Raw genomic sequence first — 20,000 nt, 5'->3', positions numbered from 1 at the left:
AACGCCGCAGACTTGGACTTGGCCTGAGACACTTGTGTCCATCTTTGCTTGATGATACAAAATATTTGAATGTGATGAATAAGCAAAATATAATCAGAAATCAGGAACGGGGGCACATAGTGGTTCACTGCGCTGAAGTAACTTTCAACCACTCGTTTTCATTGTAAAATCAGTGACTTAAATTAAATGTTGTACTTTGAAATTATTGATTTCCTCTTTTTGGGGCATTATTTTGTTGGTGATTTGTGTCAACATGTCAACATTTGCACTTTGTGTGGAAAGTAAATGTGTATGTTGTTAATTTTCCAATTTTATACATAGATCAACCAGGCCAAGCCAGACTGTGGCCGACAAGCACTAGTAGAGCTTCTCATCAGACCTGTACAGAGACTTCCTAGTGTTGCTCTACTTCTAAATGGTAACTCACACTCATATGTGCACGTTCAGTACCTTTAAGAAATGTTATGTTCAACCATAGTATAGCTTTTCATGTGGCAAGCATGTCTACTTCTCAGCCAATGTTTTTTTCTGAGTGTGCATCTTGCATTAATCCATTTTTTAGTATGCATGACCAGTGTTGTCACAGATTACTTGAAAAAAAAAAGATTATTCCTCAAAAAAGTAATCTAGTTACTTTACTGATTACTTTATTGTCAAAGTAACTAAGTTACTCAAAAAGTAACTTATCAGTTACTTCTCAGTACCAGTTTCCAAATTGGTGTAGTATAACACATTACACCTGCAGGCTGGTTACAAACTGTAACTATAACATTTACATGTAGGCTGGTTGCAACTGTAACTGTAACATTTTCTATTTTCTGAAGTACCAGAGCTGAACTACCGTCATGCAGGTAGGCTTGTTTTTTTTGTTTTTTTTAATTAATTTATTTTTTGCTCTGGCATATTCTTTCTCGAAGTATGACGAGACACTCTGTGGGGCAGCTCAGCATTTTTGTTAGTAGGGATCTTTTCTTTTACTGCATGGAAAGGGTGGAAAGGGGCGAGTCAACAGTACTCAATAGGTCACATTTCCTCTGCATATTGCCCAACCAACTGATGTTCTTTTATTAAAATCCAGCTTCATCTGTTTGCGTGCCAGCTTCATCTGTTGGTGGGGTTATCTGGGCTTAAGGAACTGTAGAACTGTCTCCTTACCTGTCGGCATTGTTTCGATTAGTATTCCGCTGTGCTGTGATAAGTGTTCCCTCGAATTGGATGTGGACTTTTTAGCCAGCACAATGTTTGCAACGTACTGGGAGGTTTTTCTAATCTTTACTGAACAAAAAAGTAATGGCTGTATTTCCAATGAGCAAATGCACCCGTTTGTGGAGGTCCTCCTGCTTCTTCCATTGTTTACGCCGTGATGAGAGAGGTGTTTTGACCAGACTCTTAGCGCTTGCCATTCCAACATGTTCGTGCACGTGACCTGCTGTCTTCCGCTGAGAAAACGTGGCATGTGATGTTTCAACACTACCAAATGCAAGAGAAACATTTTCTCCTCGAAATTATATTCCAAATTGACAACAAAATTCTGAATTATACATACATTACAAGATAAGAAAAAAATTGTAACGTACAGCCACTTAGGAAAGTAACTTTAATCAGATAATTTTTTTTGAAAAATTAACATGTTAGATTGCTCGTTATTGAAGAACAAGGACTAAAATGATAAAAGAATCAAAGAAAAAAGAAACAAGAAAAGAGAAACGGTCTTAAATGAGGTGATGGAACTTCCGAAACAGGCATACATGGGACCACAATTTAACCTAATTGCTTAACCCAATTGGGTGCACCAATTTGTACAATCTGATTGTTTGTAAAGTTGCACTTGCTTTTCATGCGTTTCACCATTAAAGAGGGCAAAAATGGCCAGTTGGCTTCTGGCTTCGGCAGCGCACAACTGGGCGAGACAACAGCCGTGTGTGGCCTAGCGTGGGTGACCACACAGACGGACAATAAAGAAAAAGAGCAAAAGAGAAAGAATAGGAAGTAGGCGGGGTGAGTCACGGATCTTATACTGTGATGCCCTTCCCTCTCCGGTCCAGGGGTCATGTCTCGGATTACAACAGAGGCGAGGTGGAAAATTACAAGGTTGGAAGGAATTTTGCAATCATCATGTTGAATTTTTGGTCCCATGTTAGATGAGATTCTAAGGTCAAAATTGAATCAATGCAAACACATACAGTTGGACACATCAAAAGAAATGTTACCTGTTAAAATGTGCACACAAATGAAAATTAAGTGAAGAATATGCCGCACAAATGAAACTCTTTCACGATACTTCATGGAGTCAACATTTCAAAAATGGCAAACACAACATTTCATAATTTATTGTTCTGTTGCAAAATAAGACAGGTTGAGGGAGTGGGTGTTTGAAAGATCAGATTTCCCAGTTTTCTATAATTGTCACGTGACACTGACAGACTCATGCGTCTGGCAGCAACAGAAAAAAAATGCTCGTTGCGCTTGGCCTCCTAGATCTCCTGACCTCACAGTTTGTGATTTATTTATTTTTTTTCCTCTGGGCGTGTCGCAGAGCGATGGTTTTTGTTCCACTATTACCAACTGACCTGGAACACTTAATACATCGAATAACAACAGCGATCAAGTCAATTGTTCCCGATGTGCTTCAATGTATTTGGGAAGAATTCTCATATCTTATTAGGTGCGTATCAATGACCTTCAGTTTTGCGCAAAAGGCATGTTTCGCAAAAGTAAGCTGGTAATGGAAACACCGGATTTTCGAAAAAACTCCCAAATAGCGCAAAAAAGTTTTTGCGCTCTCATGAGGTGGTTTTTGAGACGTATCGAAAAAGAAGTATTTCGCAAAAGTGTAATGGAAACACTTTTTGAGCATTAGTAGTCATGTGACACCCGCTCGGTCAAAGCGGAAAGGACTGTAACACTTTGTTTGTGTGTATTTTCATTCAACTTGCAATTACTATTTATTTTGACTTATTAATTTAGGTTTTGTATTTTAGTTTTACATGCTGAAGTGATTTGTATCGGCTACTGCACGTCATGAGCGCAAAAGAGAGAGAGGTGTAATCGAGCGAGCCTCCTTCGAAAAGTTGAAGGAGAGGAGAGCTTGAGATCCTGTCCTGCCATGTCTGGTTAATTTAGCAGAAAACATCAGAAACTTTTAACAATTTGTAACCCGCTTTTTACCCAGCTTCTGCATGGGAACAACAACATTTTAGGATTACAGGAAGTAGGAAGTACGGGGCCACTCGCTTTCGTGTCAGAACTGCTTGCCGACTGCCGAGGCACACACAACACCAACACTAAATGCCCGAAACCGCCCGATGAGGCGTGAGTGTTTTTAAAGTAATATAACTATACCGGGCGTCCGTCTACCGTAAACATCATGAGCACCTCCTACAGAACAACGAGGTCTCGCGAGACCGAGACGGGACATTCCGAAAATTGCGCCTCAGAAGCGAAACGCTCTTCAATGGAAACACCGACAATTCAAAATTTTACTTTATCGAAATAGTACAATATCGCTTTTATTTTTGTGAAAAAGGGTAATGGAAACGCACCTATTGATGTTGTTCGTGCTGCAAGGGGAGGCCATATTGAGAGCACTGTGAAATGAAACTTCACTGTTAGTAGAATACTTTTATTATGTTATTTTTTGCTATTTTTTATAGAATATTTGAGCATGAAATAGGCTCATTTTTTTAATCACCCTGTATTTTAGATGGACCACACAAACAAATAAAAAGAGATTAATGGAAAATAAATATCCAATAGCCATATTAAATAGGATTATCTGGTAGTATAACCACTTTTCAAGACATGCAGTAAAGTGCTAATAATTGAAATAAATACAACAGTGTGCTTCAAGTAACTTTAAAGTATGCCCACCATTTATCCAGTAAAAACGGCGTTAATACAGTATGTTCCCTTGGTTACGAGGGTGTGGCATACCTCACGACTAGAGTCCGCTGTGATATTCTCCAGGTCAGCTGCGACGCTGAACAGTGTAAAGCGGTAGAAAAATGTTGGAATGGATATTTGAAACCAATCATATTTCTTCAATTCCACCAGAATGTCTCCTTAAACTACTGTTTTGTTTTTACCATTGCAGACATAAAGAAGCACACATCAGATGAGAACCCTGACAAGCTGAAACTGGAGAAAGCAATTGAGTCTCTAAAAGAAGTTATGACGTGAGTGTCCATATGTTCACTTTGATTTGGGATATCAGGCAGCATTAGTGGCACAATGGATCGTCTTTGTTCCGTGTTCTGAATGGATTAAGCACCACGGTTTGGATGGTACAAGATCCGTAGAATGGTTGGTGGGGAAAAAAAAACTGCATGTTCACATGAAGGCAACATGATCAGTCCACGATCACTATTGACCATTTGCACGTGACATCACCTTAATAGGAATTCACCCTCCCGACCACTGGACGGCAAAATAACCACTTGCCTCACAAATCCATTGAATCTCGTATAGACCTGTATCTAATTGATTATCTTCTAAAATGGTCATATCTGCTTGTGTGGTCGGTTGTACTAATAGACAACAAAGGGTGTAAAACAAACGTAGCTTTTTATCGCAGTCCTACTGATGAAGACAAAAAACATCGATGGTAGCAGGTAGGCTCGAGACGCAGTATTTGCGGATTTACAGCGATCGTCTTTTATGAGATTAGTAGATCAATCTTCATATATTTTACGAGCAAACATACATTCTGACAGGGATTGTAATAGAGGTGTCAAATTGTGTGTTTCAAATCCCATACGAACCAGATAGCGAGCATCCACTCCCAACTGCACATACATAAGCTTAGTTGTATTTCGTCCCTCCCAACCGCCAGATGGTGGTGCTGAAACAGCAAGCACTATCCCTAAGCACATGCGCACACTCGAGAAAAGAATACATAAAAGGACACATGGCCCATTGTTCCGGGTGACGCAATCCCCATGTAGAAGAGAGGATAGAAACCGGAACAGTGTCTCTTCAGACCTTCTCGTGCGGGTGACTCACTTTGCATACCGCTGTTCTTCTTGTCCGTCGCTGGTGGCCTGTGATCTTGTCGATCGGGGCTGCGGTTGTCCTCTGCCCCCCTTGGCTGCAGCGGCGCTGTGTATTTTCTCTTTTTGCTCATCCTGCTGTCGTCGCTGCTGCTGTTGACATTGTGCCTCAGCCGGGCGGAGCTGCTGGCGGGGCGGTCATCGTCGGTAGCGGGATTGGGGCCCCCCCTCCCCTGTCGCGGGGGCTCATCAAAGCGCAGGCCCGCTTCTCCTTTCCTAGGTAGCATGGCCGGTGTTTGTCATTTCTGATCCAGGCACGGCGTCAGGTCTGGCTGTCTCAGTCCCCCTTGGTAGAGGCTTCCCGGGGGAAACTGAGTCTCCTCCCTGTTATTCCCAGACAAGTTTTCAATTCAGCCACGATAGAGGCGCTAGAACGTACAGACCGGGCTGATGACACGAGGTTGAAGTTTGCTAGCCTTGTCAGTCCCTATGCTCCTTCAAGCTTTGTGGGAGCCCCTTGGTCATGTACTGTGCAGCACCTTTGGCCTACTTGGGTATCTGAGGCTCATCGACCCTTGTGGAGATCTATCATGGGTGCCCTAAAAGTCCGTCCCTTTGGCCATGTGCCTTCCGGTCAGCCCCTGGTTGCCCACTCTACACGTCGTCCCTCCTGGACCCCTAAATCCAGTCGGGCAGGATTCAGTTCCGACGCCGGCCCCCTCTCTCTTTTTTTTTTTTTTTTTTTTTTAAGAGCTCAGAATTGTTCATTCGGTAGTCTTACCGATTCAACGTCTTATCATCATTGCTCTTTTTTTTTTTTTTTTTTTTTTTTTTTTTGTGCGTGCGTGCGTTTGCGTGCGTGCGTGTGCGTGCAAATACCTATAAATTTATACTCATTAATTCACCTAAAGCCTTATAAATATCCCATTACCCTTCGCCTTAACCAGGTACTTCAGAATCTTGCCAGAATCGTGAAGTTTAAATGGTCAGGAGACCAGAGAAAAGGTCAGAAAAAAATAAAGAGAAAAGAAAGATAAATCAAAGTGAAATCCAGCACCGACCAAACACTTCCTGCCTTCCCCATGATTACAAAATCAAAGTCTTACGCCAACCCCGGAAGCCTCTAAATTCCAGCAAATTTAGCGAGATCTCAAGAGACCAGAGGAAAAACTAAAGAGAGGAAGGAGGGAAGGATCGATAAGGCAGAGTGAGATCCATAGAAGCCAGTACATCCAATCCATCAAAGTGAAATCCAGCACCAACAAAACCCCTCCTGCGTGGTTACAAAACCAGAGTCTTATGCCAACCCCAGAAGCCTCAAACTTCCAATAAATTGAGATCTCAAGTGACCAGAGGAAAAACTAAAGAGAGGAAGGAGGGAAGGATAGATAAAGCAAAGTGAGATCCACAGACACCAGCACCCACTGATTCAAGGGGCTGTGGGAGGGAGAGGCTACTTCTGTTGAGTTTCAGTAGATGCTGGTGCGACGGATCTGGCATGCATAAGGACCACCACCAAAGAAAGAAAGCCGTCAACCGCGGTCCAGCAAAGCGAGCAGGGAGGGGGAGGGGGCGGGCCCCCTCTCTCCAACCGGGTCAGAGACACCATCATCGACAACCCGGAGAGGGTACTGGTTCTAGATCAGGAACTAGTGACCCTCCTCGCCAAGTCCACTATCGAAGCAGTGAATCCCTCAGCACATCCAGTGGGATTCTACTCCCCCTACTTCCTCGTTCCAAGAAAAGAGGCGGATTCCGTCCTATCATAGATCTGAGGGGTCTCAACAAGTCAGACGTGTTGCAAGCAATAGTCCGAAGGGAATGGTTCACTTAAATTAGTGTTGTTCCGATACCGCTTTTTGGCCCCGATACCGATACCGATACCCAGCTTTGCAGTATCGGTCGATACCGATACCATACCGATACCTAAGTTTTTTTTTTCCCTCAACATAAAAAAGCTGTCCTGCCATTGGTTCAGAGCATTCAAGGGCCAATAAAATATCTTAGATTGGCATGCAGTGAACAAGTCACCTATCAGTGAATGTCGTGGACGAGCAAGACACAAGATGCTGCATCCAAAATCCTATATTAGCTTTGGAATGAATGGTATCGGCATGTTACTTGTGAGTAGTCACCGATACCGATACTACTGTTTTAATGCAGTATCGGCGCCTCTGCCGATACCAGTATCGGTATCGGAACAACACTAACTTAAATCGATCTGAATGATGCTTACTACTTCCACGTCCCTTTTGCTCCTGAGCACAAGAGGTTTCTCCGTTTTGCCTGCAGGGGGCACTGGCAATTCTGGGTGCTCCCGTTCGGGCTGTCACTCTCTCCCAGGGTGTTCACGCGTGTTGTGAATACGGCCCGTGCTCCTCTGTAGTCGGGCGGCATGAAGGTGCTCCCTTACCTGGACGACTGGCTCATCTGTCTGCACACCATATCATGCTCAGACACTCCGAGACGCATCTATGCTTCTTAGTCATGTATCACTACTTGGACTCAATGTCAACCTGGAGAAGTCCTCTCTCGCTCCCTCCCAGCGGACTTTGTTCATCGGGATGTCGTTGGACACCACATCCATGACTGCCCGGCCATCCGCTCAGAGGGTGGATGATGTTCTGCACTTCCTCTCTCTCTTATGTGCCAACATGATGCAGCCTTACGTCCTGTTTTTTAGACTGCTGGACAAGCTAACGTCCCTGACGGTGATTGTTCCACTGGGTCAACTGGCACTGCGTCCATTGCAACGGTGGCTGATCAGTTTCCGTCTCGACGTGCTGCTGGATTGTCGACGACGATTCCGTGTGTCGCTTCATGCTTGCGCTTGGACCCTGGGGAAGCCGGTCTTTTCTGTCAGCAGGGGTCCCGCTGTGTGTGGTGCCAGCCCGCCGCAAAGTTGTCGCCATTGATGCCAGTATGAGCGGGTGGGGCGCAGTTTGGCAACACAGGACGACTCAAGGCCTGTGGTCAGCTGGGGACAGATCGCTGCTGATTCTGATACGCTCGGACAACACCTCCCCGTATATCACATCAATCATCAGGGCGGTACGACATGAGCCCCATTGCTACGGGCCTCACAGCGGCTTCTTTGATGGACCGCCCCCCGCCTTGCCAGCCTACGGGCCGTGTTTCTCCTGGGCATTGTCAACCAGGCTGCGGATTCTCTCTCCCACCGTCGTCAGCCTCCGGGGATTCTCGTCTCCACCCAGAGGTGGTGAGCTCCATTTAGAATCTTTTTGGCAAGGCGACGGTCGATCTCTTTGCCTCCAAGGACTCCACTCACTGCCCCCTTTGGTTCTCTGCAAGAGCAGAAGATTAACCTGGCAATATCCAGCTTGATATTGTGATTCACTCCACAATATCGAACTGGGACTGCTCCACGGTAATAATATGCGTTAATACGTGATTAATTAGTGGGTGTGTGGGTGTGTGGGGGTGTGTGTGTGTATATATATACACACACACACACACACACACACACATACATATATATATGTATCTATATATATATATATATATATATATATATATATATATATATATATATATATATATATATATATATATATTTGTGCTGTCAAAGTTAAAACGTTAACTAATTAATTAATCACAAAAATTATCGCATTAATCATGCATTAACGCAGATTAATCACACTATTAATTTTGACTGCAGATGATCCTTTTGCTTGACAGCGGATGGCTACGTTAAAGGTAGCACAGGTTGTGTTTGAACAATAAACATAACATGCATTAAAGTGAAGCATTTAATAAATGTTTGCATGTGACATTCAGAATATTTGTTCATGTCAAACTATTGGGTTCATTTTTTTCCACTTTAAAATATGCAAGTAATTAACTGATTTGAAAAAGAGGAGGATGAGACGTCCGAAAAAATTAACACATATGAGGTGCATTTTAAATTTGGCGGGCAAAAAATGTTGATAAAAAGCCTTTTTAATTAAGCGATTAATCATGATTAATCAAAATTTTAAGATGTGATTAATCTGATTAAAAAATGTAATCGTTTGACATCTCTAATATATATATATATATATATATACATATATATATAATAATATATATATATATATATATATATATATATATACATATATATATACATATATATATACATACATACATTAGGGGTGGGACAAAAAAACGATTCGACCGAACCATCGGTCGTCAAGGGGAGCTAAACGGCCGTATCGGTAGCAGAATTGTCAACCGATACAAAATCCGCCGGGAATCCTTAGATACATTGCTTGTAAAGCTGTGGACCGGATATCGCGTTGCTGTGAATCGGTTGCGAGTGAGGCTTTATGGTTTTCATAACAATAGCAAGAGTTCTGCACCGTGCTCTACTTGTTTTGTTTACATTTCAGTAGCAGCACTATTCAAGCTACTTCCGTGTTTACAGAGAGCTAGCAAAGTAGCACTCAGAGACGCTTCATTCCCCGGATGTTGTAAACATAATGCAAAGACGTTACGCACCTTGGGGGGGAGCCTACCGTCAACGCCGTGCTCGCGACACGGCGCGCGCGCGCACAACGAGTGACAACATGCAACAGTGGAGACAGTTAGCAGAAGCCGGTGCCGTACATCTTGGTATTTCCCATTGCTATCAAGTCCTCTCGGTGCACTTGTATGTCCCGGGCCGGCGTTGGTACTGCGCGCGAGCCAAAAAGAATAACGCCCGTGACGATCCAATGCATGGATTCAAACGACACAGGTATGTCCCACAGCCAACACACCAGCTATGATAAAAGCACACTGCAAGTATCTCATTTCTCAGTTTGTGGCTCCCTGTCAATGTACACAACTAGCATGAGCAGCAGGGAACTGAGACGTGCCCGCAATTACGTCATCAAACTCAAAATGAACGACAGCCCAAAAAACAAAACAGTAGTGATTCCGTGGTCATCATCGTGTCTCAGATTAAAAAAACAAAAAAGATGTCATACATTAACCAAAAATGAATGTGATGGCAAAGAAAAACAAAAATTGTGAAAAACAGAAATTGTTGATAAAAAGGTTAGGGCACTTTTGGAAATATTTTTGGATATATTAAGTTGTTAAAATGTGTTTGATAGATTTATTGTTCCATAAGGTGGCTTCATATTTCTTTTGGCTGGACGGTAGGTTTATTTCATGTCTTAAATTTATGTTTCTGAAATACTTCACAATGTGGACATATTCTGTTTAATTGTGTTGGTGTCTTTTTAAAGGTTAAATATTTATATTTCAAATTGAATTATCAGCCTTTTGTTTTCCTGATCCTGATTTTGAATTATAAAAAACAAAAACAAAAAACAATTATAACTGTCAATAACAACTAATAAATATTTAAACTGATACATTTTTCAGTCATATCGCCCAGCCCTTTGTTCCGGTTCATTTAAATAATTGATTCAATATATAAAAATATATAAGACATTGTTGTTGTTCTTTTTTTACACATTTGTAGATACTGTAAAAATTTGTGGTGTTTTAAGATTAATGTTTACAAGCAACAAATGTCACTATAAGTTTTGAATATTGAAATTAATTGTATCGAATCGAAAATTGTATCGGTCCCAAACTTAATCGAACCGTATCGAACCGTTCTGTTCTGAAATATAATCGTTTTTCAATCGAATCGCAACTTGTGTATCGAGATACATATCGAATCGGCCTCATGTCAGAGATTCCCACCCCTAACATACATACATACATATATGTGGGGGGGGTGCGCGTGTGTATGTAAATTAATTTGAGCATGTTGATAATTTTATTTATGGTGTACAGTCTTGGACTATTTATTTACCATACCAAATATCAGTTCCAATATTTATATTTGGAAAAAAAAAATACACCTTGATACAAATATGAATCAAAGGCAATCAATGTTGCACCAGAGTCAAAATATTTAATTAACATTATACCACACGGCACACGCTATATAGTAAAAGGTCCTCAAGTTAACTTTATGAGCTGTTGCAAATTTTTTATTTTCTTTTTAAAATCTTAAAATCCCAATTAAGTAAATTAATCCCCCATTTAAAAAAAAAAAAAGGTCTTTAAAAAGTAACTTAAACTTGAGTAACTCATTACTCAACACAGACGGTAATATTGTAAAAAAAAAAAAAAAAAAAAAAAAGCTACTTTCAAATGCAAGTAGCTAGTAATGTGGAATATGTTACATTTTGGAAGTACCTTTCCCAACACTGGTTATCAGCAGGGAACATATACACGGTGACCCAAAAAAAAACGGGAACTTTTTAACAATCCAATAAAATTAAGAGTGATACTAACATACATACTAATTGAAGCATTAAAACATGCCATTTACAATCAAACAACGATGGAATCTCAGCTATCCCAGCTAAGATGTTGCAGCGGTCAATGAGGAATCTCAACAGCAGATTTCAATGGATTCGTAAAGGAGGATTTCATCAACAGGACGTTTTTGTTTTGTTTTTTTAAATTGAAAATTCCAACATTGTTTCTTAAATGGCATATTTTCAGGTTTCCATTGCTACATGAATAAAACATTTTTCTTCTATCACTCTTGGTTTTATTGGATTGTTTAAAAAAGTTACCTTTTTTTGGGTCCCCCTGTAAATTTTTATTTTATCATCTTCCCCTGCCTAATGTTACTTTGTCTTTAAAAATACAATAAATAATAATAAAGAAATAAATTGAAGCCCATGTTTTGTCATCCATGATTCCACTGCCTTTATTAATGTTTTGGGTTTTTGGCTTGGTGTAGTTTCAGTCTCTATATTGAGACACTAAATGCATGTATAATATCCATGTAACATTTGTGGCATTAAAATTTGATTCCATGATAGTAACTGTACTTTAATGTATTTTCCTCCAGTCACATTAACGAGGACAAGCGGAAGACAGATGGTCAGAAGCAGATCTTTGAAGTTGTTTATGAAGTTGACGGATGTCCTGTAAGTTTGTTCATAATCTCTTTTGTCTTTACATGGTGCTACTTTAAAGGTCAGATTTCACACATTTCCATGTTAATCTTGAAACCTTTAGAACACCTTTACAAAGCATAATTTTCATTACAAAGTGGTTATATTGTAGCTGTAAAGCAGTTTAATCAATAAATACAAGTCAGAAGGCGTCCTCGAAGATTTGAATCTAGCGTCCTGGCGTCTTCGGGTGTTTCCGGAGCCGTGACGTCATAGACGACAAAGTCGCTACAGCAGCGTTTGGTTTTTATGTGCGGGTTCGCTCCTCCGCCTGGGAGACCCCATGTAGCTTGCATGAAGTAAGCTTGTGTGTGAGTGTATGAGTGAGTGGTTACATAAAAAATAATAATAAAATAATAAGAATAAATACGTTCGGTTGTATGCGCTTGTTGAGTTGTTTTCCAGTTCAACGACGGTTTATCGTGTCTCATTTGGTTGCACTAATGGTCAAGGGAGTGACGGGAGCTTCTTTAGCTTTCCAAAGGGGGGAAAAAAAAACTACATGACCAGTGATATGAAAAGTCAATTGGCAAGGAAGAAAACATGGTGAGTTATGCTCGCCAACCAAGCACTCAGGCTTTGTAATGATCATTTTGAGGATTTAGTGCTACCTTTGTTGTTTCGTACTGTGCATCCGATATTTTTTATGAATGGAAATGCAGCTAAAGGTTGTCACCACGTTAACTTTTCATCAACAGCCGACGCATTACTGTTATTCCCATTAGCACTACGTAGCCGCCTGTTGACGTCTTTCACGCTTTAGTGCTACAGAAAGTTGAGGTTGCTTGTGCACTTCTGTTTCTGTTCTGTATGTAATTGCTCAAACATACCGGCCTATATTTCCGATCCGCTCTGCTATATTGTGGCTTCCTCCGTGACACTTTCCACATCTTCGTCATCGTCATTGAGAAACTCCCGACGTCCTAATCGGATCAAACACATCGGGTTGGACAATGTTGTATTCTATCGTCCCTTCTGTCTCGAAATCATCTTCCCCCTCGGATTCCAAAAGTTTGGTCGTCATTGATTGAATGTGTAGCATCCAAGAAACAGTGGACTGTGCACTGTAATACGCGGAGGCCGAGTTGGCGCCATGGACGGCGCAGCGGGACAGCAAAAAAAAAAAAAAGGAAGAGCAATTGAAAACCACTAGTAAACATTTATTCTAAAGAAACAAAAGGAAAAGAAAAGGTGTGGGCTCGACACCACCGCGCGTGTTACACGTCCCACTCATGGCATACAAAACAAAACATTCCTCGCCAAAGAAGGAAAAGGAAACTACTTCTATACAAAGAAAAGGAGCGCCACCTCGTGGCGCAGCACCACACTGCCGAGCAGCGTTTCCGGCATCGTATGAAATAGACAACATCGACAAGCGATCAAACCATTACATTTGTATTTACGATTACTGTTGTTCCAATACCGTTTTTTGGCCCCCGATACCGATTCGCTTTGAAGTTTCGGCCGATACCATACCGATACCTAAGGTTTTTTTTTTTTCCTCAAGATGAAAAAGCTGTCCTGCCATTGGTTCAGAGCATTCAAGGGCCAATAGGATATCTTAGACTGGCATGCAGTGAGCATGTCACAGATCAGTGAATGTCGTGCACGAGCAAGACATGACGCTGCATCTAAAATTCTATATTAGCTTTGGAATTAATGGTATCGGCATGTTACTTGTGAGTAGTCACCGATACCGATGCCACTGTTTTAATGCAGTATCGGTGCCTCTGCCGATACCAGTATCGGTATCGGAACAACACTATTTACGATACATTATTACATTAGTTTACATTGCATACAAGGCAGTGGTGCATGTCACAACCTTTAACTGATGTGGTCTGAGTAGAGGAGCAGATTACTCCGTGGGGATATCTCTCGTGGCTGCATCTCTCGTTCGAGTTCGACATGGTTTAGTCAAGTGTGTGAATTTAGTCATTTGAATTAAAAGTAGACAGCGATTCATAAAGAAAACGATCCTGGAGTATATCTCTGTCTGTTCGGATGACAATTCGCCGGTAACCGGACCGATGACAACATAGCTTCTGCTGTATTCGGTAGGATGACTGTTATGTTCACTTACGTGCTGACTGGTTTGTTTCGACTTTTTTTCTGGTTGCTATGTCCATCCATCCATCCATTAGCAGATTCGCTTATCCTCACAATATTTATATAAATCAGTAGTGAATTACGTCTGAGGCTGGGAAAGTCGGGTTGTTTTTAAAAAGGTGTGCAAGACGCAATGCTAGCTAGCTAGCTCGCAGCCTAAAAACATGCCCCCTAGTTACGAGGCATACTGTCTAATCATTGCTTATTTTCATACCCTTCTATTACAATTTTGACTTTTGTGCTGCTTGGAAATGAAACTAGAGACCCCAAGGAAGCTATTTGTGGAGAAATCTCAAAATGGACAAAAAATGTCCAACTGTCAAATATCGGCCATATCTCTTGATTGAGCCTCCCGACATGCGGACCTTTTTGCTGGAGCGGGTAACATAATATCTTATATCTATATTATGTGCGTGTGTGTGACCGGCTGTGGCCAAAGGGTCCATATGTGCCAAAAATTTAAATTGAGATATTGATATATTCAAATTCTGCACTTAATTTCCTTTAAAATGATATATAATACATGGATGTACCTCAAAAATTGACAAAGTTTCAGCAATTTTAATGTTGGAAGATAGAAGGTATCCCTAGTTTTGAGAAAAAGGGGTTTAAAGTTTTGGTACTTGCATCTTTCAAATGTCCATAGCAACCAGTACCTTAGGAAAAAGATATGAACCTGAAATTTTCATGAACTGTTAAAGTATCAATGGAAAGTCAATTCCATTAGCAGGCAAGGCCATCGTCCGAGCTTTTTAGAGATTTTAGGTCATTTCCAGGTCACTTCCTGTTGAAATTCAGGTCACTTCCTGTTGAAATCAGGTCACGTCCTGTTAAATCAGAGCACTTCCTGTTGAAATCAGGTCAGTTCTGGGTCACTTCCTGTTGAAATCAGGTCACTTCCTTTTGATTTTAGGCCACTTCCAGGACACTTCCTATTGAATTCAGGTCACTTCTTATTGATTTTAGGTCAGTTCTGGGTCACTTCCTGTTGAAATCAGGTGACTTCTGGGTCACTTCCTGTTGAAATCAGGTCACTTCGTATTGATTTTAGGTCAGTTCAGGCTCACTTCCTGTTGATTTTAGGTCACTTTCAGGTCACTTCCTGTTGAAATCGGGTCACTTCCTGTTCAGGTCAGATAATTTTCTGGTGAGAGTCCCTGGCGTACCTAATTAATTGGCCAATATGGCCGCTGCTCTATGCAGCAGGAGCCGAGAGTCCTGGGTGTACTTAATCAATTGGCCAATGGCGGCCAGTGGCGTGAGAATCCTAGGCGTACCTCATCAATTGGCCAAGATGGCCACCACTCTGTGTGGGAGGTGGTGCGAGAATCCCAGGCATACCTATTAATTGGCCAAGATGGCCGCCACACTGTTGCGTTGAAGTGCACCCGGGAAAATTGTCAACTCACATACCCCTGCACAGTCACAATTTAAAACGACGTGCTTCAGAACCGAAACATGGCACCATTTAATTTTATGTGAATCAGAGCTCGGAAGTACCGACCCAAATTGGTCCATACGACAAAAAGTACCATCTTCGGTACCCAACCTACATTGGAGAACTATTAATATGTGGAAAAGTGGCATAATGTTTTACTGTAAGAAAAAGTAGCATAACATTACTGCAGAGACTATGTTCTAGGGTTGTTTACGATTGTTTAGCCAGTGGTTATTTTGCCGTAAGGGGCAACATTCCTGTGAGCGTTATTTTGCCAAGAATGTCTCTGATATGCCGTGAATGCTTGTAGACATTTACAAGCGGTTACGAATAACACAAATGTGCACATTTAGGCCACTGCGCGGTCGCAACGTGCAAGCCGTCTCGTCGAGACCACTTATCGAACAGTCACCAACACAAAGTCACCTCAACTAGGTTGTGAGTTGCCAGTGATGGCAAAATGACCACCGCGGATTGTATCTTGGCAAAACAATACGCGACCGCATCAGTATTATCTGACCACAATCTGCTTTATCATATCTTACCCCTTGAAACCAAAAAACCTCCACACGAGAAATGTCTCTACCACTTTAGACACTAAAAAATACACCAGTAACACGGTACAAGGTGAGGTGTTAAACTCCCACACCCTTAATCATTTTTCATTCATCATACATCCATCAACCCCGTATCCCAGCTGTCATGGGGCAGTAAGCGGGGTACACCCTAGCAGCCAATCATTTAAATATGATGCTATCAGAGTGTGCATCTGCGGTTGGATCTCTGTCTTTGGAAGAGTCTACTTATTTTTAATACTGTAATGAACTAGTTTGTGAATCATCCAGCTTTACTCTGTTGGTTGTCCATTTGACTTTTCAATGTCATGTCCTTCTCTGTACAGGCCAATTTGCTATCCTCCCACCGCAGTCTGGTTTCCAAAGTGGAAACAATCGCGCTTGGAGACCAACCATGTGACCGTGGTGAACATGTCACACTCTTCCTCTTCAATGATTGTCTCGAGGTGATTTTTTTATTTTTTTTTTTTGCTTGTTGTTTTTGTCCTGGGCTTTTGAAGTGTGTAATTTGTTTATACTCTATGGACAAGACTATTGTACCGATTTCTTTGTCTATCCAACAGTCTTCAACATTTCTGGATTATCACACAAACCTCAAAAATATAAACCCAACTGACATCGGGCCAAAATATTAGCTACACAGGGCTTACACTAACTTTTCCACTACTAGCACTGGTGTGAGTAACATTTTTAGTTGCTCGCACAGCACAGGATTTGGTCGCACCATTTTCTGTGGAGGTGTCGCATGACCTTAGGCATACGCAACTCTATATATTTGCTAAATATTTGATTGGAACACGAGGTTTGCCTGCAACAGCAGTGGCTATCGAAACATACAATTCATTTAAATATTCAAAACTTATAGTGACATTGGTTGCTTGTAGACATTAATCTTAAGACACCACATATTTTTATAGTATCTTCAAACGTGTTAAAAAAAACAACAAAAATGTCTTCTATATTTTCATATATTGAATAAATTATTTAAATCGACCCCAACAAAGGGCTGGGCGATATGACTGAAAAGTGTATCAGTTTAAATATTTATTAGTCGTTATTGACAGTTATAATTGGGGTTTTTTTCTATTCAAAATTAGGATCAGGAAAACAAAAGGTTGATAATATGAAATATAAATATTTAACCTTTAAAAAGACAAAAAACAATATGTGCACAGTGAAGTATTTCAGAAACATAAAAATTTGAGACATGAAATAGACTGACTGTCCAGCCAAAAGAAATATGGAGCCACCTTATGGAACAATAAATCCATCAAACACATTTTAAAACCACTTAATATATCCAAAAAATATTGCCAAAAGTGACCTTCCCTTTTCATCAAATTTTTTGTTTTTCTTTTGCCATCACATTCATTTTTGGTTAATGTATATCTGTTTTTTGCTGTGGTTCATTTTGAGTTTGATGACATAATTGCGGGCACGTCTTAGTTTTTGTATCAGCTTGTCATGCTAGTTGTGTATATTGACAGGAAAAAAAGAGATGTGCTTTTAGCTTAGCTGGTGTGTTGGCTGTGGGACATACCTGTGTGAAGTTTGAATCCATGCATTGGATCGTCACGGGAGTTATTCTTTTGGGTCGCGCGCATTACCAACACCGGGACATACAAGTGCACCGAGAGGACTCGATAGCCAAGGGAAATACCGAGATGTACGGCACGGGCTTCTGCTACTGTCTTCAGCTGCATGTTGACATTCGCTGTTACGCGCGCGCACATACTATCCCGTGCCGTGTCACGAGCCCGGGCCCCCGCAAAAAGGTGCGTAATGTCTTTGCATTATGTTTACAACAGCTGGGGAGTGAAGCGTCTCTGAGCGCTACTTTGCTAAGCTCTCTGTAAACACGGAAGTAGCTTGAAGAGCGATGCTACTGAAACGTAAACAAAACAAGTAGAGCATGGCGCAGAGCTCTTACTCTTGTTATGAAAACCAAAATGCCGCTTCCGTGTGGAACCGGTCCGATGGAAAGCGCCATATTATAAATGTTTGCTGGTAAATTGGAGTCTGCGCGGTGCGCGTCTACACTATGCTGTGCCGATCAGGAAGTAGCCAGCCAATCACATTGCAGCGGGTCTTGTTTCACTCAAATACTATTGGATTGAGTCGGCGCATGGTGACACGCTCTTGTTGCTACGGGAGAGCCAGCGGAGGACACGACGACTTTCGAATGTACGTTTTAAACATTAGTGCAGAGGGAGCATCTATGCATTTTCACCAGCACACACTTGAAAGTTACCCGCATTTGCGAGTGAAATGCTCGCACTGTCGAGCCCTGCTACATAGCTTGACATGAGTCGGATATTTAAAAGAAGAAAAAAAACCGAGCATGACAAAATAACACTAAACACAAAAAGAACTTACCCATGGTAGAAGACAATGTTCCCTCTAATTTTCCGTGTGACTGTGCATTCACGCAAACTTCTTGAGCAAACCATGGATTACGGTGAGCGACATCCATGGACTTATTATATACAGACTCACAATGCAACTTATATCACCATAGCGAGAAGTGAAGCCACCGGTAGCCATCTTACGTTGCTCCCCACTAAGCCGACCAAACTTGAAAATATTCGTTTTCCCGCAGCGTTTTCATGTTAATTTACTGTCTCCACAGTGAAATGCCGCCGTGCGTGGCGTATGGTTGGACCAATAAGACTGCAAGAAGCACTACATGCACATTTCATTGTTATGAAATTAACGCATATATAAATTTTCTCTTATAAGCTATATCTGTGAGGTCTATTCAAAGACTGACTGCATTATGTTGTCATAACCATGTACAATGAAATGAACACAAAGGCCATCAGGACAAAATTGGCTGTGAAATGTAAACCCAACTGAGTCCATTTATATACGGTAAGCTCTTGACAACATCAGACATGCACATGACAGCCAAACCAGTATTACACCTGTCCAAAAACTGAGATCATAAATTACATGATGTATGTATGTTACAAAAAAAATTCAAACCACTTGTACATCATGTGTCAGACGATTACATTCAGCCCTAGTTTATTATTTTTAATCACAGTTTAATTTAAGCATAATTAAGTCTCAAAACATTTTTTATAAATATGGGCCCACATTGTCCACTCAAAAATAATGGAAAACGTAATTTATTAAAACGTGAACATTTCTGAAACGCGCGAAGAGCCTCATTGAAGAGCTCATAAACTATGCCCATATTTGGACTTCCCGAATGGCGCGGTTGCGTGTCGCAGTCTTGTCAGTGCTGAGTGTGAGTATTTGTATCATGTATGCATGCTTCAAACTAGTGTTGTTCCGATACCATTTTTGGCCCCCGATACTGATTCCGATACCCAGCTTTGCAGTATCGGCCGATACCGATACCATACCGATACTTAAGGCTTTTTTCCCTCAACATGAAAAAGCTGTCCTGCCATTGGTTCAGAGCATTCAGGGGCCAATAGGATATCTTAGATCGGCATGCAGTGAACATGTCACATATCAGTGAATGTCATGCACAAGCAAGACACAAGATGCTGCATCCAAAATCCTATATTAGTGTTGGAATTAATGGTATCGGCATGTTACTTGTGAGTACTCACCGATACCGATACCACTGTTTTAATGCAGTATCGGTATCGTTATCGGAACAACACTACTTCAAACTGCAGTAGAACAACTGTGTGTGCACCCAAACTGCTATTAAAACTAAGTGAAGTTGGACTGGTGTCCTTTTGTCTGCGTGGTATGCGTGCCGGCTGGCGTCACTGTAGTAATGTAATGCTCATTCATTTTGGACGGAACCGCTCCGTCCCACAACATGACATGGCTGTTCCCCTTGCATTTAAGCTTTTATGTCACATTTTTCTTTCCCACTCCATTAACCACACGCACTATATAAAGTTTTAATTTGTTTATAGGAAGTTAATATAAA

General features: G+C 41.3%; 1 protein-coding gene across 3 annotated transcripts in view; it reads left to right on the top strand.

Moving 5' to 3' along the window:
- ect2 (epithelial cell transforming 2) overlaps positions 1-20,000 on the top strand; it is a 334,206-nt gene that overhangs the window by 222,039 nt on the left and 92,167 nt on the right. For 2 of the 3 annotated variants that reach the window (XM_077534329.1, XM_077534331.1), the window contains exons 17-21: positions 322-418; positions 825-851; positions 4,094-4,175; positions 11,857-11,935; positions 16,411-16,530. In XM_077534329.1, the coding sequence (XP_077390455.1) occupies positions 322-418; positions 825-851; positions 4,094-4,175; positions 11,857-11,935; positions 16,411-16,530 (405 nt within the window). The remainder of the gene's footprint in view (positions 1-321; positions 419-824; positions 852-4,093; positions 4,176-11,856; positions 11,936-16,410; positions 16,531-20,000) is intronic. The other variant, XM_077534330.1, reaches the window with a different exon arrangement.

The sequence above is a fragment of the Festucalex cinctus genome, chromosome 10 (assembly GCF_051991245.1).
Source record: "Festucalex cinctus isolate MCC-2025b chromosome 10, RoL_Fcin_1.0, whole genome shotgun sequence".
NCBI classification, from domain to species: Eukaryota; Metazoa; Chordata; class Actinopteri; order Syngnathiformes; family Syngnathidae; genus Festucalex; species Festucalex cinctus.
This window is presented reverse-complemented; position numbering and strand designations above follow the sequence as displayed.